The sequence below is a fragment of the Triturus cristatus genome, chromosome 10 (genome assembly GCF_964204655.1).
Source record: "Triturus cristatus chromosome 10, aTriCri1.1, whole genome shotgun sequence".
Classification (NCBI taxonomy): domain Eukaryota; kingdom Metazoa; phylum Chordata; class Amphibia; order Caudata; family Salamandridae; genus Triturus; species Triturus cristatus.
In genome coordinates this window covers 276743370-276768407 of record NC_140593.1, presented here as the reverse complement: position 1 = coordinate 276768407, position 25038 = coordinate 276743370, and the positions used below count along the sequence as shown (strand labels likewise).

The 25038-nt window shown below is 48.8% G+C and overlaps 1 protein-coding gene across 1 annotated transcript in view; it reads right to left on the bottom strand.

The window, feature by feature from the left end:
• Positions 1–1881: 1881 nt before the first annotated feature.
• Positions 1882–25038, bottom strand: part of CYP51A1 (cytochrome P450 family 51 subfamily A member 1) — an 86473-nt gene continuing 63316 nt past the window's right edge. Inside the window, exon 10 of the mRNA XM_085631091.1 lies at positions 1882–3045. Within this exon, the coding sequence (XP_085487217.1) occupies positions 2867–3045 (179 nt within the window). The 3' untranslated portion in view covers positions 1882–2866. The remainder of the gene's footprint in view (positions 3046–25038) is intronic.

The following is a 25038-nucleotide window of genomic DNA, read 5'->3' as shown; positions in this document are numbered from 1 at the left end:
GGATACTTCTAACTGCAGATTCCTCACCGTGTGAATAGATACCAAAGCAGTACCTCCCAAGGAAGTGAGAGGCACTGCTTTGGTATCTATTCACAAGATGGTCGGGGGGAGGGGTACTGCTGTGGTATCTAACCTTCTTTCACCATCTCTAAAAAATCTTCTTGTCTATGAGATGGTAAGTCAGGAACAAAATATTTCATGCTGTCCCGTAACTCCCAGGCGAGTTGCTGCATTGGCGTTCTTTAGATGGGTGAAAGCTGTGCCGCATATTTTTTTCCTGTGGCGTCCATTCTTTTGGGGAAGCAGTGGATACTGAAGCTGAGGCAAGCTTCCTTCTGACTGCTGTTCAAATGATGGAATCAGGTATTGGGTCAGCTTTAAGGAAGTTGGGGCCTTGCTGGGAAAGCATCTACTTCTTTAGAAGTTGGGAGCAGGCCCTTTTACAGAAAACGGCTGTATTCGCCAAAATCTAACGTCTGCTAAAATCCCGTGGGCTGCCTTGTAAATATCGCGATGTGAACATCAGTGATATTTGCAAGGTAGTCCATCAGGGGTACGCCCAGTGACGCCCACTTTGCATCACATTAGAGATGCAAAGGGAGGCGCTGGGAAAAAGGGTGCAAACATGCGATTATGCATGTTTGCACCCTCTTGTAAATAGGGCAATAGTTTTATCTCCGCTTTTTAAGCCAAAGAAGCTGAGATAAAGCCCTTGTAAATATGCCACTATGAGAACTCTACCCGGAGCAGGATTATCATGGCAACGAAAAGCCTGGCCTGGACTTTTAGGAGCATCATTTGAGCTCCAACTAAAATGAAAAATTAGATTTATGAAGCCAGGCAAGGTCATCTTGCGTGGCTTCAGAAATCCCAAGTAATTTGTTGCTTTACTCAGCGCCAGGGAGGCGTTTCTATGGGTGTTCCCATGCAACATCAATGGTTTTGAAGCATTCCCAGGTTTACAAGAACTTGTAAACCTGGGAATGCACCAAAAAGATACAACTCCCCAGAAGAGGTAACAAGGAGCCATATCTCTATTTCGCCTAGTTTCTTCCTCTTTCTATGTGTGCTGCATTCTGCAGCACACATAGAAATTGGAAAAAAAACTCAGGATTGTTTTTGTGCCGGAAGGTGCTCCTTCCTGCACAAAAACAATCCTATATGCAACGCACTGCATTGGCACTAGGCAACCCATTGTGCGCCAGCGAAGGGGAAAGAACAGGCATGTGCCAGATTGCCTTTAATATGGCACATTCCTGCCCTTTCTCAGTGACGCAGCGCAGCAAGGTGACTTGCTGCACAGCTCCACTTTTTCATAAATATGGCCCCTAGTGTTTTCTTTTCAATTAGTCTCTCACCTTCAGCTTGGATTTAGCCGAAGATGGTAAGTGGGATTGGGAACAGACTCGCGACATAGCGGGACCAGCCACACTTCTTATGCGCTATAGTGTTTTGCTTTTTGCTCCATACAGGCCTTCTGATTCACCAGAGGGTAAATGTCGCAAGACTTGGCATGGGAATAGAGAAATGTATGTCAGCATGTAGGGGAAGCGCTGTAAGCGACTATGTCATAATGTCTTAAAGTGGAACAGAGATGCAGCAGAGGCTTGCAGGAGCTAAAGATGACAAGAGTTCCTGTATACAGTATGGGGAGATTCACAAGGTAAGGATTCCGAAGTTAAATAAGAGTATACAGCAGAAAGAGCATTACCAAAGATAAGTAACTTGTTCATCAAGCAGAGTTATTTTCAATAACTTTCCTCATCCTCTCCAATTAAAATAAGATAGTGAGCTCTAAACTAGACATTATTTTCATCTAACAGTTGTCTTGTAATGTGGCTCAATCAAATATTAGTAGTTTAAATTAATACCACACGCATATTTGTTCACAAAATCATTTAATACATACAAAATGAACAACCGTGAACATAACCTGCATCACTTACTAGCTTAAGTAACGCATAAAGCAAACATTTTTAACTTCTTCACCCAATTTATAGGTGTAGTTCAATGTACTCAGCGCTCAATACTCTACATAAAACTGGCGTTTAGAACTCATTCGATGTGTAGGCTACAAAAACCTTTTCAACAAAATCATAATATTTTTAATAAAAAAAGGTTTTGCTTCAGATGCCAATATTCAACTGAGAAGATTTGATGAAAGCCTATGTGTCATTTAAGGAAACAATCAATACATATGAGAAGTCAAACTTGCATAATGTACACTGTATGAGGAAAGATCATGAATGATCAATTATTTGTGTCTCAATTGTTTTGTACACATATTTACAAAACGTTCCCTTGAGGTTCTACTTTTTATTCGAGATACAATGCACTTCTAACACAAACCAACCCTCCCCATCAATATCTACCAACTTCACCATTGAGGACAAAACTTTTTTTTGTGAGATAAGTGGTGCATCAAGACAGGATACCAAAATACTGAGGAAGGTTTAACTTTTGAGAAAGCTGTGTGACAACAATAGGAAATACCAAGTTCTCAACTGAATTCTGTATTTTACGGGGCAAAATACATATCAATATACCTCAACTTTTCTAGTACTGTACTAAAAAAAAACTACATTTCAGTATTTTCCAACATTTTTAGAAAAGGAAGCTAGGACTCGCATGTTGGTACTCATACTTATGAAGTAGTAAGTGCAAAAAGGTTGCTTTCACATGAAGTTACTAAACTTGTCCAGGTAGATCAGTCACATGCTTTCCTCAACGGAAAGAAAACCATGAATGGGTAGCACATATGAGATATTATCCATTTGATCTTCAGCTTGTCAATGGAACTGTACTTCCAGGTGTAAAAATGTTCTTGACCACGTTCTCTGTTGCAGAGTCATTTTATTTTCATTGCTCAATGTGACCTCCTCTTGTATCTGATGACAGGGTTGTTAGGCGTATGGATCATAGTCGTGTAGTTAATGGTGGGGAAATAGCCATCCACAAGATCAAATTCATATAAGCGAAGCATAGTAGACCAGATTGTCTTTATTTGGGTGTATGCAAAATTTTCACCAATACATCGATGACGTCCTACAAACAAATAAAATGTGGATGTAAAACAAGTGAAGACACACACATTATTTATAGTATTAATGAAGTGATCATAATGAGATTGTTAGGAGACGGGGAGTGTGTGCTGGCTGCAACTTTAGAAGTGATTGCAAACAGAAATTTGAAATATATGGATGTGGAAAGGAAAGTACACTTAAGATTTTCACTGGAAAAAACACAAAGGTTACAGGGACGTAATAGTTAGGTTCAGATTTTATACACACAACACCATATAAATTGAGCAGTAATTATCTCAAGTAACTATAACTCGTGCCCTCCCTGCACAGTTTTCTCATCAATAATTTCAGTGCAAATCTTGCAGTGATATTATCAATGATGTAATAGAAGATGTCATGAGTGATGTAGTAGGTGTGGTAATTAGCACTGCATGGCTTTTTAAAATTCTATTTCCTAACTATAACATCCCTGTAACCTTTGGTTTTTGTTGTTGTTGTGAATTACACCGTTTTATTAAAATATAAATTGTACTACGATTTGAACTATACGTTCAATTTAGTAATATAAATTTTCACAAGTTTACAGATACATTTTAGTCACACAATTCTTATTATTATATATTCTTTAAACTAAAAATATAAAAATGAAGGTGAGTTAACTTATGTAGTCTTTTTATAAATGCAATGCACCAAGTTAAAAAAAAAAAAAAAACTTTTATGGATCCGCTGCAAATCCTCAGACAATTAAGGGGTTTGCCGGTTATACACATTCAATACTAAAAGAGCAACACATTTAATACAAACATATGCTATTTCAATTTCTATAAGTGTTTCAGTGGATGTGTGAGTGGCTGTAAGAGGGACTTTGTGGATGTTTGAGTGGCTGTGTGTGTTTCTGAGTCTCTGCGTGGGTGTGTGGTACAACTATCTGATACTGCCACGGAGGGCCCACATCGGTCCCTGGAAGACATGCTCTGCATATTCCACCCATGTGCCAGGTGTAAACAACCTGAGCAACTCCTCCTTAAGGTTGCAAACAAAGCTTATCGTAGAAGTCTGTATACTACATGCACAACAATTCGATACGCTTCTGCCCTACCACTACAGGGCACACCTCAAAGAGGCAGCGCAGTGACCGCTGAGGAACTAGCGACCTGGCTAACCGCTGGAGTGCAAACGCTGGGAGATCTTTATTAGGAAGTGGTGATTCTACCATATGAGGAGCTGGCGGATATGAACGACCTACCGCCTGGTCAGTTTTTACAATACCACTCTATCCTAGCGGCCCTCAGAGGTAAATGGGGTGAAAGAGCACAGAACAGCCCACAAATCTTATCATACAATACTTGTATGTTATGGGCAGGGGTAGGCACCTAACAGATGGGTTGCAGAATTGCTACGCCTCCACACAACAATATCGATGACACCCATTAGACAGAGGGGGGGGGGGCCCATTTTTCAAATAAGGAGTAGCCAGAGGCACTGAATAGTCCCATATACATCGGTGCCCCAGCCCCGGCCTCCCCTGGTGTTCTTGATAGCCGAGGTAGGGAGTCACAGGCCGTAGAGCCTCCTCACTCAACAAGTGGTCTGTGCTGCTTGCCCCCCCCACACCCTTTATACATGTGCCTTGTATATATCTGTAATAGAAAGGAGGGCTATACCAATACACGTCTTGTGGAAGCAACTCTATTTCACTCAATCAATCAAACATTTGTAGAGCGCACTACATACCCTGGGTGACTGTTCTTCTTGTGTCTGTCGGGATCCACATGTAGATCTTGAGGAGCATGCGGAGGGTGTTGAAGGAGGAGGAGGAGACGGCGTTGGCTTGCTTGGTCATGGAGAGCGTTGAGTCGAGGATGATTCCCAGGTTGCGTGCGTGGTGGGTGGGTGGGTGTCGGGGCTGCCCCCAGTGCCGTCGGCCACCAGAAGTCGTCCCAGGCTGAAGGGTTGGAGCCGAAGATAAGGACTTCCGTTTTGTCAGTGTTCAGCTTCAGACGGCTGGTCTTCATCCAGTCGGCGACGGCCTTCACTCCTTCGTGGAGGTTGGTTTTAGCGGTGATGGGGTCCTTGGTGAGGGAGAGGATCAGTTGAGTGTTGTCGGCGTAGGAGATTATGCATGTGTTCGGCGGTGCTGGTCGAGACCCTGATGCTGTTCTTCGGGATGATGCCGATTCCTCCTCCGACTCCGTTGGTGCGGTCTCTGCGGGTGATCTTGTAGCCGTCCGGGATGCAAGGGCAGCGAATGGGCAGTGAGGGGGGCGGGGCCGCACGGGACGCAGCGACGGGAACAGGAGCGGCGAGGGCACCTGAAGACAACCGGGTACAATCAGGGGCAGCGAGGGGGAAACAGAAGGCAAACACAGGCACAATCAGGGGCAGCGAGGGGGGAACAGAAGGCAAAAACGAGCACAATCCGGGGCAGTGAGGGGGAAACAGAAGGCAAAAACGGGTACAATCAGGGGCAGCGAGGGGGAAACAGAAGGCAAACACTGGCACAATCGGGGGCAGCGAGGGGGAAACAGAAGGCAAAAACGAGCACAATCAGGGGCAGTGAGGGGGAAACAGAAGGCAAAAACGAGCACAATCAGGGGCAGTGAGGGGGAAACAGAAGGCAAAAACGGGCACAATCAGGGGCAGCGAGATACTCTAGTCACTAAGATCCACCTCCAGCTCACAGTCCAGAATCTGGGTTCGTAGACTTGCCATCACCTTTATGGGATTTACAGTGAAAAGGTAACTGGGATTGAAAAATCTGTTGTCGAGGTGGCAGTCATCAACAGAGTAATAGGTATCATTCATGGGTTTCAACGGTGAAAGCTGATCGTCAATGGGATCATCGTCAACCGTGGAAGCAGAGACATCCTTGAGGTGGTCATCAATGGTGTTAGACGAGTTTGTTGCTTAAGAAGCAGTCGTCATTGATGAGGGCCTGGTCCTTGACAAATTTCTCTTCGTGGTAGTCAATGAGACCGGTTCCATAGATCTCAGTGAGGATGTCATTGACAAGGATGGTGACAACAGTGTTTTTTTCTTCATTGACGAAGATGACCAGGACGCCCTGACTAAACCTCCAGCCTCAACATGGACATCATGGGAGATGGACTTTTGTGTAGTTGTTTGTGTAGGTAGGTGGTCGCCGTTACTGGGGAAACTCCTGTTTTTTCCTGTGAGGCAGCAGCAGCTGCAGGCACTTTACGTTGTAAGTCCAGCTCTGGAAACTCCAAGTTTGCTTTTTTGCGCTGCCTTTGTGGAGATGCTTGGTGGAAGATTTTTCACAGAAACATCCCCAAACAAGGAAGCATCCCCCTTGGAAGGGGTGGATTTCTTTTTCACTAAAGAATATAGCACCAACCTCATCTCCCTATTCTTCCGAACAAAATCGGGGAGGAAAGGGTTTTACAAATGTTTTAGCAATAAGCCTTATGCACTGGATAAAGGCAATAAATACACTGCTCATGTCAGTCATTACTATATATCGTTTTCTGTCCACAGGTAGAACAAGATTTGAATACAGATGTTTTTCTCTTGGTCAGTCATGGTGATAGTTGGTGACAGAAGAGAGGTCAGTCTGACCCAGAAAATTAATTTTTCCTCAAAATTACCCTAAGAACAATCTATATTACTCTGAAAACTGAAGATATGCTTAGTTCAATTCCAAGGTAAACCAGGAAAGTAACAGGATAAGGTCACTGGGAGGTTAGAGCTGAGCTCTTCTTGGAGTATCCCTCGCACAATGTGCAATAGAAATCCACACAATGGTGGCCTCTAGGGGGAGTAGAACAGCTTAACACTTTCACCTCATTCGCTGCAGTTTGGGTTTTTTCAAATGAGGTGGACATGCTACTAAACAAACACTGTTGTTAAGGTCACATCTCATTTTTAGATCACCAAATCTCCCATCTCAGACACAGGCTAGCCTACTAAAATACACCACTATCAAAGCTTTTTTCATTCATTGTCAAGCAAGGGCTCATCCATTCGTAAGTCCCAGACTGTTTCATGTAGTTTGATATGGGCAATAAAAAGCACTGCTCCAGGTCCATCTGCATAGGCCTTTCTTATCTGGTGGACTCAAATGTTTTTAGGAAGGTATTCTAATTCGGGAAGTTCCAGGCTGAATGGAAGCATGAACCAACAGTACAACTCCCACAACCAATAAACTGTTAAATAATACACCCAAGTGAAACCTGGTGACTGGGCCATAGAGTAATTACTGCTTCTAGCTTTTCAGCATGCAATGAGCAGGCTTGATACTCCAGGTGTGATCCCTGCATTGTGGGCATATTTTCCCCTCTTCAATCCACCATTCTTTTTTGGTTTGACTGGCGGGATCAGAAACCAATGTGCCCCAGAAGGTAGTTTTGCCGCCTTGTGAAAGTAAAACGGAAAATAGAAAACACATGGGGAAAAAAAGCAAAGACGGCAGACCAAAGAGAGAGCACTGATCCTTGTTACAGACTTCCAATCCTTATAGGATAGTTTAGAAGTTTAATAAGTGACCGAAGAGATGCCTGTGAAGTCTACATATCACAGTTTTAATACTGTGGATAAATGTAACTGCTGCAGAGATCTATGTATATTCTAATACCAGTAAGACAGCTCACTGGGTTAATTACCACATGTCAGATATCTGTGTGTGATGTATTGGTTACCAACCAATATGTTACACACGCACCTCTAGTTCTGGATTCAATGCATTTGTTTTGGAACATCTACTACACCAATGAGTACTGCAATAGCTTTTGTTCGAACATTAGAGGCGGATTTATGCCAAGCATGTGCATCTACAGCCACACCTGCCTCGAACCTACAGCTTCCTCACCTTTAGAATATCCCACCACATCAGACCAATGGGTTTTGCAGATAGTTCAAAAGGGGTACGTCCTACTTTTTGTTTCTTCCCTGTCTCATATCCCCCCATGCCTCATCAAATTTCAGTAGCTCGTGCGTCACTCTTAATGCAGAGTCAGCCTCCCACTGGCTCAATGTGCCACTGGACAAGTGACAGGGACACGGGGCACTACTTGCTTCTTTGTGAAGAAAAGCGGGAGCCTCAGGCCTATCCTTGTCCTCCAGCCACTGACAAGATTTCGGAGAAAGGACAAGTTCAAAATGCTCCCTAGAGCAGGTTCTCTCAGCCTTGAATCCTGGTGACTGGATGGTGACCTTGGATTGCAGGGTGAACATGTTTGTATACCCATCCAGCAGTCCCACAGACACTACCTGCGGTGAAAAGTAGGATTGGGGCACTTCCAATTTATTGTGGTACCCTTTGCCCTTACTTTGGCCTCATGTTCACAAAATTAATAGCAGTGGTTGTAGCTCATCTTCGGAGACTGAGGATACATATATTCGAATACTTCAATGACTAACTGTTTAAGTTGGGTTTGCTGCAGTCAGTCGCATTCTACTTCCAGACGACAGATGCTCTTTCTCTGGGATTTTCCATCAGTAAGCTGGAATCCAAATTTAGCCCTGCACAGAAATTCCCTTCATCTGCCTATCCTGGACACAGTGCAGTTCAAGGCTTTTTCACTGCCTACTAAATCTGGGAAATTCTGAATATGATCCAGATGTTTTGGCTCAGTCCTAGGTCTTGGTGAGGATAGTTATTCCGCTTCTTGGGCTCCTAGCCTCCTGAATCCTCTTTGTGCCTTAAGTCAGATGATATATGCAGGCCCTACATAGAACCTCTAGTTTCATTGGGCCCAGAACTAGGGCTGTCCCTTTGATTTCATCGAGGTCTCTCAGGAGACTGCTCGTAATCTTCGCTCGTGATAAATGAACACCAATCTGGCCTGCCGCAGACTGCTCTCCCTTCCTCACCCCGGATTCACAGTTGTGAAAGATGCATCCCTGCTGAGGTAGGTGGGAGAGTTCAATCTGGAAGAGGTGGTGATCAGAGGCATCTACTCTCCGGCAGAGCGCTGGCTCCAAATCAATCTTTTGGAGCTTTATACAATACAGCTTGTTCTGAAAACCCTCTTGCTATTCATCAAGGGGGAGGTTGGTTCAGGTCTTCACTAACAACCAGACTGACGTGCATGCAAAAGATGGTGGAGTAGGTTTCTGAATCCTGTGCCTATAGGATTGGCGTCTACAGAGAGTGCTAAAACCGTACTAGATTTTTCTGGTGGCCAACCACCTGGAAGGCTCTCTGAATGTCAAAGTGAACAAACAGACCATGTTTAGGACAGCGGATCAGGAATTGTGTCACCATCCGGAGGCAGTATTACGCATCTTCGAACAGTGAGGCCTGCCCAGCCTAAATCTGTTTGGCACCGCAAGAACAGGCAGTATCTAAACATTTGTGCGCTGATATTTCCTCCAGGAGAGCCACTGGGAAATGTATTGCGTCTGTGATGAGACATGGGTCTCATTTAAGCATTCCCACTATTACCTCTCCTGACTCGAGTTCTGAAGAAAATCAGGACTTTTGGGTCCAAGTCATCCTCATAGCCCTTCACTGGGCCAGGTGGTTGTGGTACCCAGATCTTTTGAGTCTAAACATTTGCCCTCTGATCTGGCTACATCTTTGGCTGCGGTTCCTCCCTCAGCAGTAGGGTAGGGTCCTAAGCCCGAATCCAAGCAACTTCCATGTGTGGAAATTAAGCAGTGACCGGCGAGTTATTTTGATTAGCCACCTGCCATAGTGGATAGCATCCTTGTAGCTAGACGTCCTTTAACTAAATCCATTTACACTGGATTTTGGGAAAAGTCTGTTGTCTGGTGTAGGACCAGTCATCATTTTATTAGTTTTATAACTAGGCTGTCTGGTTTTAGGTTTAAACCTATAATAACTGATAAAACCCCACTGAAAGGAAAATAGCCATCACCAGTATAAACACAAACACTGAAAAAACACCTTCAGAACCACAAACTAAGTGACATTCAGAGAAAGGAAAAGATGAGTGAATGACTCATTTTTATTTCTTCCTGAAGGGGCCAATACAATGTAACGTTGTTATACAAGGCGGCAGTGAGAAAGACTGGGCTAACATTATTCTGCTTGAGTTTTGTTGTTTAGGAATGTCACAAAAATATTCTTTCTTCTTCCATCTACTTTTTTCAGTTATGTGGTCTTTGGTCTAAAGATGCGGTGTTTAGAAGCACGTTTTAGGTCTTCTTTAGTTATTTTATAAACTGTAGACAATCAGGAAATATCAAAATCATATTTAATATTTTGGCTACATTTGATTTCACGGATAGGTAAAACGGCTGGTTTCATAAGAATCTTTCCCAATATGTACCGTCACATTCACCCACAGACAGAGAATGGGTGAAATCCTTTGATACATCAGCCCCCTTTTCTAGTGAGTCATTATTGATTGTAGATGAATTGCCAAACACTCCAGGTTTTAAACATTCAATGCAAGGTGTAGTGACAGGTATATGTGAAAAGAGTGTTGTCACCAAGCATCGGAGATAGTGGTGAAAACGTGACACCAGAAGTTTGGTAAACATGGAACGCTGTGTCACTTGGAATGCTGCTGCAAAAAAGTTCCTACCAAGTTCAATAAAGATTGGAGTGATATTGTTTGTATTTGCAGTAATTCAGCTACGTATATGAAAAAGTTGTATGATGACCTGTCAAAATCGATACCAGAGCTGAAGTGCTTCTCTGTAAGAGATCCTTCTCACTTGCTAGATATTGGATTTTTGTATTATACATGTCATACAACAATCAAACTCATCTGCTACTGCTTTACAATTGATATCAACACTTCTGCATTGGATAGCCGAGTGTCTGTTGATGGGGGGGGGGGGGGAGGGGGGAATGCCTCTCTGCCTCTGAATGATATGCTGTGAAACATACTTGAAGATGCTGTTGAGAGGGTTGCGGAGTCACCCATACCCGTATGACAGTTGCTAGTCCTTTGTTCCCTATATAGGGCACTGCTAAATGGTAATCCAGGTACTGAACTGGGGATCTATAACTCCTGAAGAAATGCGGCGGGGGGGGGGGGGGGGGGGGGGGAGTGGGGTAGGGGCTAGGTGGGGCGAAGCTCCATGTTGTTACGTTAACTGCGGGGAATGGTTCCCAACGTTACTAGTGGTGCGGTACGCTGAAGGCGGCTGGAGGGGTGAGCTAGTGTGGAGGAGGGGGATTTTGTGAAGGGCAATATGCGCTGGGTCCTGGGTCCGTCCGGGTGGCTTGCGGGGATTTCCCCGCTGGTAGTTTGTGTTTGCGTGAAGTCATGAAGGATCATCGCCCAGTCCAATGATACTGGGTGCCGTCGCATACCGCAAACCTCCTCCTGCCTGATAATATCTTCTTCAGCCGTGCCCCTTTTCTTTACCGCCCCCCACCATGCTGCTATTGGGTGGCCCTCCGGTGAGCACCAGTGCATTGCTATACTACGCTTTGCTATGAGTACGGCTAGCATTGCAAATTTGGTTTCTACCTTTTTTTGCTTCTTGCGCTTATAAATGCCAAGGGCGCATGCCTCCCACGTGTGGAATTCTGTCAGACCTGTGACTTTTTGTATTGTAGTGTGTACCCAGTGGTGGCTGGTGACATTTGAAAGTGGTGGGGCGTAAAAAAAGGGTCTAAATGTGTTTTGTGTCATAGCGAGCCTGATTGACTAAAGGGGAACTGCAGGACCCTCACGCCAAGGAAATTTTGAAGAACAAAAAAAAAAGGCCCAAAGGATGCAGGTTAAACCACATTTCAGAAAGCAAGAATATTTATAAAAGTAGGTAGGATATGTAGACTTGAAATAATTAAACACATTTAAAACTGTCCCATATCGTGCTTCATTCCTGCTTGCACCCGTGCCATCCATTTAGCCTGACTGCATTATTTAAAAAAAAAAGGGAACATTGGCGTTAGCCGCCTGACCTTATTGCCAAAGAAAGATGAACTATATGTCACCTCAGGTCTCCATTAGGGCCAAAGATTGGGTGGCGAAAACAGTGACCAAGTCTCCATAACCACACTCTCTCAGATGCATTGAATTAGTTATATAGCGCCACTCATACCAGTGCAGGGTGTCTGAGCACTTTGCATCACATGCATATTACACACAGACATTCAATCATACATGTGTAAATCACTGTGTAGGAAATGTTACGTAAGCCAAAGGACTAAAAGTGTAGGAGTCACATCATGTCATCCATACTGGTAGGCAGCATAGTTTAAGAGTGCTTGGTGTGGAGAAGCACAAACTCAGAGTCGAAAAAGAAACAGCATAGTTGGGAGTTTTCTTTAATAATAAGAATCGATTTCTAGCCAAATTAACCCTTTTTGCAACATTGATCAATGTTCTGTACTTTGCAGCGTGTATGCAGTTCTAGGATGAAAGTTAATACCTCACTATTCTATATTAGGACTAAGGACTTTAAATTATACATTGCAAGTAACCTGCTGATCTGTTTACATCTGTAATCTACATGGTACACGTTCTCTGCAGCAGGCATATTAACCCTCTGCACTAACTTCACCTAAGTCAAAACCACAACTATACAAAATGCTGATCTCTCTCTCCAGGAAGATAATTAATCACACGATATTCTCAGAGAAGAAAAGGTCTATTGGTGTGTGTATGAGGTGACGTAGACGCCTTCACGCGCGCACCGCTCCTCGGCTGCAGCCTTTTCCATCCGCCAATACAAGCGACACAACTTCCACACAGAGCTGAAATTCTGAGAAATGAACCTTTGTTTCCATCAGAAGAACGCGCCATCACTCTGGCAGTTTTTTCCAAAAAGCTTCCATTTACAATTCTTTGTTATCGAAACGGAATGGCTTGATGAGAATTAGAAGCAATGGCGGCACGAGTTATCTTGACATTTATGTGAGGCCTGGTAATTGCGGGGTGAAAGAAACGCTGCAGCAGGTGCTTCAAAGGCATAATAAACTTTCAAACACGGCGCCCCCAGGATTCCAGCACCCGGTGCGGTGGCACCGATCGCACCGCCCTAAAGCCGGCCCTGACTGGCATTGATACGGCACCGGAGGGTCTAAAATAGTAATGAATGTACATAACTATTTTAGGCCTAAGGAGGGCCTAAAATAGTTTTGTACATTCATAACTTCACAGTAACGGCCGGCATGATGGGGGTGGGGGTCGTCACGGGGGGTGGAGGCGGGTGGGAAAGAATATTATAAAACTTACCATCCTCGTCCTGCAACATCTTCTGGATGCGTTCCAACTCCCGCTCCGTCCTGCAACACCGCAGCTTCTGGATGCGTCCAAACTGCCGCTCCCGCCGTCCTGAAGCTCTCGTCGTCATGTCGTCATGAATGAAAGGCAGCCTCCCTCCCTCCGCTCTGCCAATCACAACGCTGAGGCGCAGTAGAGAGCGCCCCAGCCGGGACCATTTTCGCTATGTAGAGTGGGCGCCGTGGGCGGTGCTGCTCGAGGGCATGGGGGGAGTGGCTTGCCCAGTGTTGTGCATACGGACTGTTTGATCGGCCCCAGGGCCGGCCAAACAGTCCCTATGCACAACACTGGGCAAGCCACTCCCCCCTGCCCTCAAGCAGGACCGCCCACCCCCGATCAGGCACTTCTGCTTTCTCGCAGTGCGAGAAGGCAGAAACATAAATGGTAGTTATTACCATTTATGTTTCTGCCTTCTCGCACTGCGAGAAAGCAGGGGGGCGGCGCCCAAACGCCCGTATGGAGGAGCCGCCACTGTGTGTACCGTTACCCAAAGGCTTGTATCGTGGGGCATGTCCAAAACATGTGGATGAATGGGGCGTCAGGAGTGTGGCAGCGGGGGCAGTCAAAGTGTGACGTTGGGTAGAAGCGCTTAAGTCGCGCCGGCGTGAGGTAAATGCGGTGCAGTATGTTGAACTGGACATTTTTATATTTTTTATTGCGGGACACTTTTTTGTGGTGTTCTAGGGCTATATGCCACTCTTTATTGTGGAGGGCTCGGCCGGCATATATTTTGGGAGGTATTTCTCCCCGGGACAAATCCACACTGGTCCGAGTGTATCAGTCTGGGGAGTACCTCTGTGACTCTGTCCGCTAGGATCCTCTCTAGTACTTGGCAATCCGCGGTCAGGAGAGTGATGGGGCGGTATGAGGCCCGAAGTAGAAGGTCTCGGTCGGGCTTGGATTCCCGCATAGATTGAGGGAGTAACCTTACCTCCAATGCTTCTTGAAAGACGGTGTCAAGCCGTGGGATCAGTTGTCGAGAGAATGTGGAGTATAATTCTATGGGGAAACCGTCATGTCCTGGAGCCTTGTTTTTGGCCAGGCGGTGAATGGCGGATTTGATCACAGCTGTTGTGAGTAAATTGTCTAACGACGTCCGCTCCTCATCTGTTATTTGGGCTATGGTGTCTGTGGCCAGCATACTACGAATATGTTCCCCCCCGTCCAGGATCGGCTCCTTGTATAGGGTGGTGTAGTAGTCATGGGAGGCTGATAGAATGTCCGCTTGCGTGTATACCACCTCCCCAACGGCATTTTGGATGCCGATGATCGGTTGCGCTTGCGTGTCTTGTCTAATGAGCCAACCTAGTAGGGTGCCGGCACGGTTCCTTTCATTGTGGGCTCTGGTGGTGTATGCACGAAAATTATATCGCCGGAGGTCGGCACACGCCTCCTCGTAGCTGGTTTTGGCTTCCGCTATTTGCATGCGAGGGAGCTCCCGCTGGTCCGCTGCCTTAGATAAATGTGCCACTTGTTGTTCTGTGGTTTGTACCGCCCTCTCTAGTGTTTGCCTCACTCCTGTAATTTGCCGGATGCATGCTCCCCGTAAGACTACCTTTAAGGCGTCCCACTCGAGTAATCTAGCAGGTGTAGTGCCCGTGTTTTCGGTGAAATGGTGTTGGATGGTTTCTGACTGCTCGTGTTGAAACACCGGGTCTGTGAGGCAGTCCCTGGGGAGGCGCCATGTAGGGATCAGTGGCGTGGGTGGGCGCCATGTGAGAGTCACGACATGCGCGTCATGGTCCGATATGACCCTGCCCAAGTAGTCAGATTGTCGGATGAGTGGAAGGATAGACTGTGTGCACATGAAGCGGACTAAACGAACTCGCAAGTTGTGGGGGATAGAATGGAATGAATAGGTAGTCGGGTGTGTGGGTTGCCACACGTCCGTTAAGGGCCAGTGGGTGGCCCAGGCACGAAATCAGACTGTATGTGTGTGGGCTGGGGAGTGTTTGGCGGGGGGGGGGGGGGATCTATCCGGTGCAAGAGCTAGGGAGCAGTTGTAATCCCCTCCTAATATCCATGGGGAGGATGTAAACAGGGCTAGGTTGCTCGTTAACGTCCTCCAGAAAGGTGCCTGGTCTATGTTGGGGGCGTATATGCTACCTATGAGGATGGGCTGTCCATCCAATAACCCCTCCAGTAGTGCGTAGCGTCCCTCAGGATCTACCTTCCTGCCGGTTTCGTGAAAGGGAACTCCCGGACGGATCCAGATCAGCGTTCCTCGCACGAATGCGGAGTAGGTCGTGGCACAGAATGTGCCCCGCCATTTCTTCTGCAGTTTGCCCAGTTCCGCACGCGTGAGGTGGGTCTCTTGTAGGGAGATGATCTGCGCTTGTTGGCGTTTAACATATGCATAAATCTCATAGCGTTTCCTGGCCTTGTGCATCCCCCTCACATTTAGGGTTAAAAAAGTGAAGTCCGTGTGGGTCATGGTGGCTCGTGGTGGGTGATAAGTTGTGTTGCTGCGGTGTTGGGTCGCCGGGGGTGCGTGCGAAACAATGTGAAGCTGTGGGTGAACGCCCCGCCCTTCATGTGAGAGGTAACGAGAGGTCATGCTACATGGGGAAGGTGAACTAGGAACTGGGGTCGGGGGAATAGTCCCAATACCGGGGACCTATCGCTGGGGGCTGGCTCTCCTAGAAGAAGAGTGCAAAAACGTGACATAGGGGTGGTGGTAAGTGCGTGTGAGGTGGGTCCCCGATAGGGCTTGTGGAGGATCAATGCTCGTCATCTGGTTTAGGGGGCCCCGGTGCGATGTTGCTTGTGTAGTATGGATGAGCTGCAGCTTTGTAGGTGGCTGGGAGGCTGTTAGTCGGGCTGCCCTGTGCCTATCTGTTGCAAGTTACATTCTGACATTGTATCGACGGCAGCCTGGCAAGTTACTAGGGGCGTGGTGATCTGGGCCCTTCGGGGGGGGGGTGTCCCTTTGCAGCCGTCGACTGCATCCGTGGAGGGGGGGACGGGCTCGGTCTGTGTACAGCCAGCCGCTAAATCCCTCTAGACGCCAAGTGTGGCCATCAAGCTATGTGATCCGCTATCTGAGGGGTGACCTGAGGCAGTGAGATTGAGACCACCCTAGATGATGTTCCGTCACTGTCCTCCTCTCCTGCCGATGAGAATAGGTGTTGGGCTCGATCCATGTCTTCTGGGGGTGAAGAGGCCCGCAGTTCTGCCACTGCCCGCAGAGCGTCCCGGCGCTCCTGCAGAATTTGCTCCAGGTCCGGGGAGTCCAGGGTATGACTCCCTGCCGTTGCGCCTCCTCCTTTGTGGCCCCATTTTGAGTTGCGCCTCCTGGGTCGCAGCGCCCTACGTCTCTGCTCTTGTGCGGTCTCTGCCCCGGACAGTTGCGGGCAGTACTGGTCCGCCCAGTCGTGTGTCTCTTCGGCGTGTGTAAAGAATATGGCAGAGCCGTTATGAATAACTTTCAGTCGGGCGGGAAATAATAGGGAATACTGAATATTGTTCGCCCTTAGTCATCGTTTCACTTCCAGGAATAACGATCTCTGTTGCTGCACCGCTCGTTCATAATCAGGGAAGATCATTATCTGTTTGTTTTCGACCCGGAGGGGGCCAGATTGTCTGGCGGCTCTGAGCACCGCGTTGCGGTGTCGAAAGTGGAGGGATTTTGCCAACATCGGCCAGGGGGGGGGCCCCGGGCTGAGGCCTGCGCGCTGGGACCTTGTGAACGCGCTCAATGGAGAAGAAGGCCGGTAGTTGGAGTGAAGGATTTCACCCACGCCTCCATGTGCCCCACCGGATCTGACCCTTCAATTCCTACTGGTAGCCCCAGCACCCGGATATTAGAGCGCCTCGAGCAACCCTCCAGATCGTCCACTCGCTCCTTCATAGGGGTTAGGCGGGTCAAGACAGCTTCGAGTGTTGCATGTTGTGCCTTGACTATGGGCTTCAGGTCAGCCACAATCTTCTCCCCCTCGTTCACCTTGTCGGACAGTTTTCGATGGCCATCCCTGATAAGGCTTATGTTGGTTGTCAGAGTTCCTCCATAGACACCCTGGAGAGTTCAATAGTCGCTAATACTTGGTCGAGCTTGTCCGAAATGGATGGGTCGGACGGGGCCACGGCTATCTTGGGTCCGGCCCTGGGATGCGCCGTCTCTTGCACAGTCGAGTTTTGTGTGGCTTTGGGCTTCCCCATCGTGCCGCCTGGGGTGCCTCCTCCCGCGTGGGGTGATGTGATGCCGGGTTCTGGGAGGCGTGCGGCCGAGCACCTGTCCCTCTGAGAGGGGGCCGGGGTGTACTCCGCTCCACACTGGTCCTTCGATATATGGTGGTTGCCCCGGCTGCTGGATCGTGTGCCCTCCCCGGGGACGCAGGCCTCCGGCAAAGTGCCAATGCTGGTGCAGTGTGGGTCAGCTTCTCTTAGCCTGCACGGTGCAGCCACAGGGGGCGCTGGCCCCTCTCACCTCCCTTGTCCGCCGCTGCGGTCGCCAGGCATCTCGTGGAGTCAGGCGGGCCCAGTGGTGAGCGGCCCTACGGCGTGCTGTGGGGTTGGGGGTGGGGGCACGCCACCGGTCGTGAAGAACACGCTGAGGAGGCGTATGCTGCTCTCACCACGGCTGATGGTTCGTTTTCAGGCCGAGTGTCGGAGTGGGACACAGGCCCTCCATCTCAGGGTCAGGCAGTGTTTGTGGGGGGTTTGTGGGGGGTTTGTCGTACGCACTCACCCCTGGCACCGGGCAACTTAGGGGGAGGCCCGCCACTCACCGTCTCTGACCCTGTGCAACCCGCTCCCAGTGGGCCCAGACTTCTGCTTCCCCCCCCTGGTCAGCCTCTGCATTTATCGGGTGCCATGTTAGGGTCAGGCGATCTTGGGACAAGCAGTTCTCCAGTCCTTGGCGGCCTGTGGGTGGAAGTGGTCCCGGCATCTCTGGGGCCCCGCTGTCCGGTGAGTTCCTCCAGGCTCTGCTCGGTTGCACACTATGTGAATCAGGCCTCGGTTCCTATCTGCAGCGTCTTGCGCGGTTGGCCGCCTCCGGGCACCAGCTTGGTATCCGCTGCTTTTCCTGGTCCGCATCGGCCACTAACAACGTTCGGGCGTGCTGTCTCCTCCACACCTCCGGATCCTGGTCTCGCTGGTCCCGCAGTCTGCGCCCGGAGCGCACCTCTCAGCTCAGGCCTCTTGTATTCGTGGTTAGGTGCGGGCGGGCACTATCTTGCCGCCGAGTGTCGGGTTCCTTGATGGCGCGGTTTGCTCCGCAGATCTGCTCTGTTTCAGAAGAAGTTAAGCACCACTGAATGCTCCGTGTGTTTCGACGGCTGGATGTCGGTTTGGTTGCCAGATTCGACATAGTGGAGCGGGCACAATGCAAGCCCGATCGCGGAGCCTCAGCAGAGCACGTCCACCATCGTAGCCTGCTTGGCCACGCCGCTTTACAATCTTCAGAGTTAATGAAGAATGCCTTTGACTTTGTAGTCCAATCTGTTGCACTGTTTCGATATGCCCAGGAACTAAAATGCAAATATTTCTCATTTTGTGCTTTGTGTGGCATCAAAGGAAGAGTCATCCTAACTGTCATTTAGCCGGTGGTTCTCAGTCCTAGAGGCTGTGAATGATATATTATCCATGTGGCGATCGTTTACAGAATTTTTGCTTAGTAATGATGCCAAAGGTAAGAAATGTGATGATCTTTGGTCACATATTGATAGTGATGTGAAAAAAGTACAGTCTACTGCATGCTTAGGTTTTTATAGGAATACATGACTGATGTAGTGGACATAATCAAAATGCTAGAGTCTGAAAACACCCTTGTCTACCAAGAGTTCAGCGTTATTGGTGTAGATCTGAAACATCTCCTTGAGAGTAGGCGGAGCGACACTTTTAGTGACTTTGGCATTGCAACATGCTGCATGTTAGAATTCTTGCCACTTGGTAAGCAAAGAAATGTGGAGAAGCAATTCAGGAAACGTTATTTTACATTCTATGAGAAATGGCTTGTGATGATGCATAGAAATGTCCCTTCCCCAACCATGGCATTTGATGTTAATGAAGCCTCACTGCACAAGTTCCAGATACCTTCTGAATTTTCTCCAGACTTTGAAAAGTACAGCTTCATTTTTTACTGCTTCAATAACTGAGGGCATATGCACCCTATTCAACGCATATGTTGCAGAACATGTCCTAGAGAATCACAATCTTCAGGTGCACTAGTACTGACATGGAAAGCTTTGTCATTGGCCAGAGTAAGCAAATTGTGTACTGGCCTTTTTGGCGTTGCCCGTCTCAGGTGCCAATGTTGAGAGGGCCTTTTCACAGATAAACGTTTACATAGGAAGGAAAGAGCGAGCGCGCATGACCACAGACTCACTAAAGAAGTATTGTATGGTGTACTACAATAAGTTTGATTTGTAAAAATGTATTTGGATCTCATATACCCTGTACACACGCGGTCTATGCACATGCACTATCAGTGCAGAAAGCAAGCAATAATTAAAAGCAAAACATTCCATAAACACCGGAAAAACACTGTTTCTGTTGTTTTTAATGGCACGAAAATATGTAACCACTGATAACCACTGTTTTTTTAAGGTATTGAGAAAACACTGAAAAAACCCCCACCAGAATTACCTAAAAGAGAAACTGAAAACAGGAAAGCCTATTTATAACACAGTAAAATATTAGGGTATTGTCTAGTCACTCCACATTCCTAAGCACACCAATTGAGATGTGAGGCCTATCGGAATCCCGGAGGCCTGTCCCAATATGTCCCTACGTGTCGCCAGAAGGCATGTAGTTTCAGGCAGTCCACAGAGTGTGCAGCAATGTACCCATTTGGCTGCGGCCACAGAGGCATCAGTCAGTGGCTGCCCTGCCCATTTTGTAAAGTCTGGTGCACGAGAAATAAGCTCTATGAAAATGTATTAGTCTGAAATGTGCCTGTATTGCAACCTCCCTTGGGTATCTACATGCCTCTTCCCAATCAGTGATGTCAATAATCACCAGGTCCTGCTCCCTTTTATCCTTGAGCTGGTCTAAGGAGTTTCAGACAGTTTCTGGTCAGCATAAGTCTGCGAGACTTCATGGCTATGCAAGGATGCCACCAAGACCCTGTATTCCAATGGTGGTCCCTCAGGCAACTCACCTGTGCATGGTAGGTATTTGGCCAGAGCATGTTGGACTTGGAGGTAGCGAAAATGATGCTCAGTCATTCATGACCGTCAGTTGTGCCACCCAGTAATTCAGCTTCAGTTTGGGTAGTGCAATCCCCCCCGTTAAATGGGCCCCGCATGAGGGGGGGTCAGAGCGATTCAGGGCAGGCCACTGTTCCATAACAGAGCCCCATTGATCTCTTACACTTCCTGGAAGAAAGTATCAGGGATCGTATACTTGGTATTCTGTAGTACATACAGAAACTGGATAAGGAAAATCTTTTTATATAAGGCTGTCCGCCCCAAAAGGGACAAAGGCAGCTGTCTCCTTTGGGCCACATCTGTTCTGTACTGCGTAAGGATCCCTCCCAAGTTCCTACGAATTAAATCTGTTGAACTCTGTAATATGAATACCCATATATCGGAAACCTATAGTGACCCATTGCATCAGGCAGACCCATTCAGCCGGCGGCTTCCAGCCCATGGGAGAGTACGCTACCGATTTGCCCTAATTAATTTTGATCTCTGAGAATTCCGCGAAGGTATTTGACATCTCCACCACTCTTGGTATCAAATGCAGGGGTCAGCTAGCTAGAGAAGCAGATCATCTGCGTACAGAGAAACTACGTGCTCTTAGTCACAGTCCCATCTCAGACCCCTCAACTGGGCATCCTTCTGAACCCACTCCGCAAAGGGCTCAATGGCCAGGGCAAACAACAGGAGGGAGAGTGAGCAGCCCTGCCGAGTACCTCACCCAACCCGAATTCCTATGACTGTGTTCCATAAACTTTCACTGCGGCTCTTGGGGCTGTATAGAGGAGGCGCACCGATGCCATGAATGCTGGGCCGATGCCCATTTTATCAAGTACAGCCATCAAGTAGGTCCATTCGAGGGAGTTGAACAACTTTTCAGAATCCAACCAAAGGATTACCATCAGTTCCTCAAGGGACTTCCTACGCTCAAGAACGCCATATAGGCATCTGACATTAATTTCTGTTGCTCTGTAGGGCATACACCCGATTTATCTGCCCTGATTAATGTGTCAGTATACTCTAGGAGGTGGTTAGCCAGGACTTTGGCAAGTATTTAGGACCAGTCATCTTGATATGCTTTAGGCCAAACTTTCTGATGTACTGTTTGTTTTGTCATTTGCCCAGCAATGTCTTGCAGTGGTCACAGTTAAGGGTTAAATGTCGGCCATTTCAGCTTTTTTATGTTTTCCAGATCAGTCTTCCTTTTTCAAAACACTTGCTGTGATGCACTTGATTAAAGGTCAAACTCGCATGTTTTTGCTACGCAACTGTGGGGCTTCAATTTGGTCCCCAAATTCCTCATGTGGGCACCATTTTAGCCCGTGCATAGTTGTTTCCTACAACTCAAAACTTTCTTTCTCCGTAGTTATGGATTCCTTACCTTAGAATCACCCACAGGCGTCAGACTGGATCAGGAGAAATTTTTTCGTGGCTGTACCCCTGTGCGTCAGTAGGTGGCATCTGTCGACTCCGCGTCCATCGTCAGCGTCATGGTCGCCGGGATGATGTTGTGGCCTCTACTTAGACGCCGCTCCTGTGCGCTGACGTCAGTTCTTTCTTTTTCCACGGCAGCCACAGCAGAGCCGTAGAGAGTGTGCCCATTAGTCACTTTTTGACTAACCCTTTTCGACTTTTGTCGACGTCTTTTTGAGTCTTCGACTTCTGGTGCACGAGGGACGTCCAGTCGTCGGTCCGGTTTCAAGCCCTGTAACTCTTGTCACAAGTTAATGTTGGTCACCAATCCGCATGTGTCTCTGGTGCCTGGAACGCAACCATGACTCGAAGTCGTGCTCCAACTGCCAGGCCCTGAACCCGATGTCTTTGCGGGGGTGGTCCCGAAAGCTTCTGGAGCCCTGTCAGTCTGCTCCGCAGCATTTGAGGACCCGGTCGAGGGGTAGGTTGCGGGACCAGTCGCAGAGTCACCACCATTCGTCTTCAAAGTCTTCGTACTCCTTTGGTAAGTCGAAGCACAAGAAGGTGGCGAAGAAGCATCATCGCTCTTTGCCTTCTCCCTGTCCGTCAGCCAACGCAACGCAGGACCCGGAGTGTCGTCGCTCTCCGGCTCCTTCCTCGGAGCCCCCTGGGATGGATCCGTGCTTCCCTCCTTTTCCCGGAGCTTCCCCTGCCCAGCTTCATGCATTTTACGAAGCGCTGCACAGCATTTTTGGGCAGCCCGACTCCGCAGGCACACCCTTGGACCCCACGGACTCAGCTGGGGGCCCTGGGCCTTCAATGCTGGAGGCGCAGCAGGGTTCCCAAGGATCCAGGCCTGGATCCTGATCGGTGCTAGTCGACCTCCCGGAACCTTCCCCGGCTCCGATTCCAGTGATGACGCCCCGACGTCGGTTGCACCCCCAACCGGCATCGACCCCAGCCTTAATCCCGATTTGAACACGGCTCCGGACCAATGTCGACCGACGTTGGTACCGGCGCCGGAGGGTACTTTTGTACCCCTGTTCATCCCTGGTGTTCCCTACCGCCCTGAGTGGTAGCCAGAGGAGAGTGAGGAGGACTGGGAGGGTTCGGTTGACCCTCTAGCAGACCACCTTTAGGAGCCGGACTGGCATGAGGATTTGGGTGATGCCAGTGGTCACCACACCTTGGTATTCTTTTCCCCCCTAACGTGGCTACGGAGGAGGGAGCTTCCTACGCTGTGGTGTAGCATAGGGCGGCGGAGGCCTTGGGCCTCGAGCTTCCTATTGTGGTTGTCAGGACTAACCTCCTGACTGAGGTGCTTCAGCCGGCAGCAGCCTCTTCGGAGCCCCTGCTGCCTTTTAATGAGGCTCTCACTGACATCCGTCTAGACACTTGGTCCAAGCCCAGTACAGGTGCGCCTGTGGACAGGATGATTCCCCAACGCCACTGCCTGGCCCCGGGCGACCGACTTTTCCTCTCCTAACACCCTACCCCTGACAGCTTGGTGGTCCAAGCCTCATCCTCAAAAGGCACATTCCCTACTGCTCCCCCAATTAGGGAATCCAAGAAGCTGGACCATCTTGGGAAGAAAATGTTTTCTTCCCCCAGCTTTGGAATGCATGTCTCCTGGGCCGTTATACACACACGGTGTGGGATAAGGTCGCGCAAGTGCTGCAACAGTACCGGGAGGAGGCCCGGGCCGTGCTCACCTGTGCTGTTGCTGAGGGTCGAGACGCAGCTAAATTCACCATTCGGTGTGGGCTGGATACCGCAGACTCGCTGGGTAGGATGGTTTCCACGTCGATGGCCCTGAGGCGCTTGTCCTCGCTGAGAACGTCTGGCTTCTCTGGGGATGTCCAATCCATACTTTTGGATGTGCCCTTCGATGGCTGTTGCATGTTTGGTGACGAGGCGGACAACGCGCTTGAGCGTTTCTAGGGCCACGGCCAGATCCTTGGGCCTCGCAGCAACTTCTCGCCCCATGCAGTCTGCCGTTTGTGGCTACAGAAGGGTGCCCCACCAAGGTCCACCCAGAGCCACAGGGCAGCGCAAGCTACCCAGTCTATGTGTGGCCGGGGACATGGGACCCAGTGTCGCGGGTCTGGAGGCCACCAATGCCCCCCCCCGCAGCAGCCTTCAAACCTTCCTAGTCCGACTTTTCAGGGCCGCCAGTGGGCGGCAGGATCCGCCTTTACCTCCCCCACTGGCACAACATCACGTTGGACAGGTGGGGTTTGCAGATAGTCCGAAGGGGCTACTCCCTCCCCTTCGAGGCTATCCCTCCCTCCATGCCACCAACACTCCATCGCATGTCGGAGGATCACTTGGCCTTCTCCGCCAGGAAGTTACAGCTCTCTTAGCCAAGGGAGCTATCAAATGACTCCCTGTGCCAGAAGTAGGTCGTGGTTGCTACTACCACTACTTCCTGGTACCCGAGAAAACCTCACGGACGTCAACCGTTTCCTCCGAAAAAGAGGAGTTCAAAATGTTCACATTGGCTCAGGTCCTGTCTGCCCTCGACCCTGAAGGCTGGATGGTAGCAATGGACTTGCAGGACGCTTATTTTCACATCCCCGTCTTACCTGACCAAAGGCGTTACCTACAATTCACGGTAGGCCACAAACATTTTCAGTTTACCGTGCTCCCCTTCTGCCTTACCAGCGCCCCCTGGGTGTTCACAAAGGTGAGATCGGTGGTCGTAGCTCATCTGCGCAGATCAGGAGTTCCAGTCTTCCCCTATCTCGAGGACTGGCTGTTGAAGGCGGGCTCGCCCCAGGCTGTCGTCTCCCTCCTCTAGGCTATGGTGGACCGCCTGCATTCGCTAGGGTTCACTATCAACGTGCCGAAGTCACACTTGATTCCCTCTCAGCAGGTCCTTTTCATCCAAGCAGTTCTGGATACAACACAGTTACTGGCTTATCCTCCCGAGCAGCGAGTCCGGGATATTCGGGCTATGATACCAATGTTTCAGCATCTATCCCGGATTTAGTTGAGAATGACTGTGGCTGCTGGGCTTCATGGCCTCCTGCATCCTGCTGGTAGATCATGCCAGACGGCATATGCTGGCTCTGCAGTAGGATCTGAAGCTCCAGTGGGTGCAGCATCAGGGCAATCTTTCCGATATCGTCCAGATCTCAGAGGGGACTGCGAGTCAGTTGTAGTGATGGCTAATGAGCCAAGATTGGGTCAGCGGCAGATCCCTCTCCCTTCCCCAATCAGAGTTCACAGTGGTGACGGATGCGTCACTCCTGGGATGGGGCGGCCACATGGGAGAGGCGGAGATCA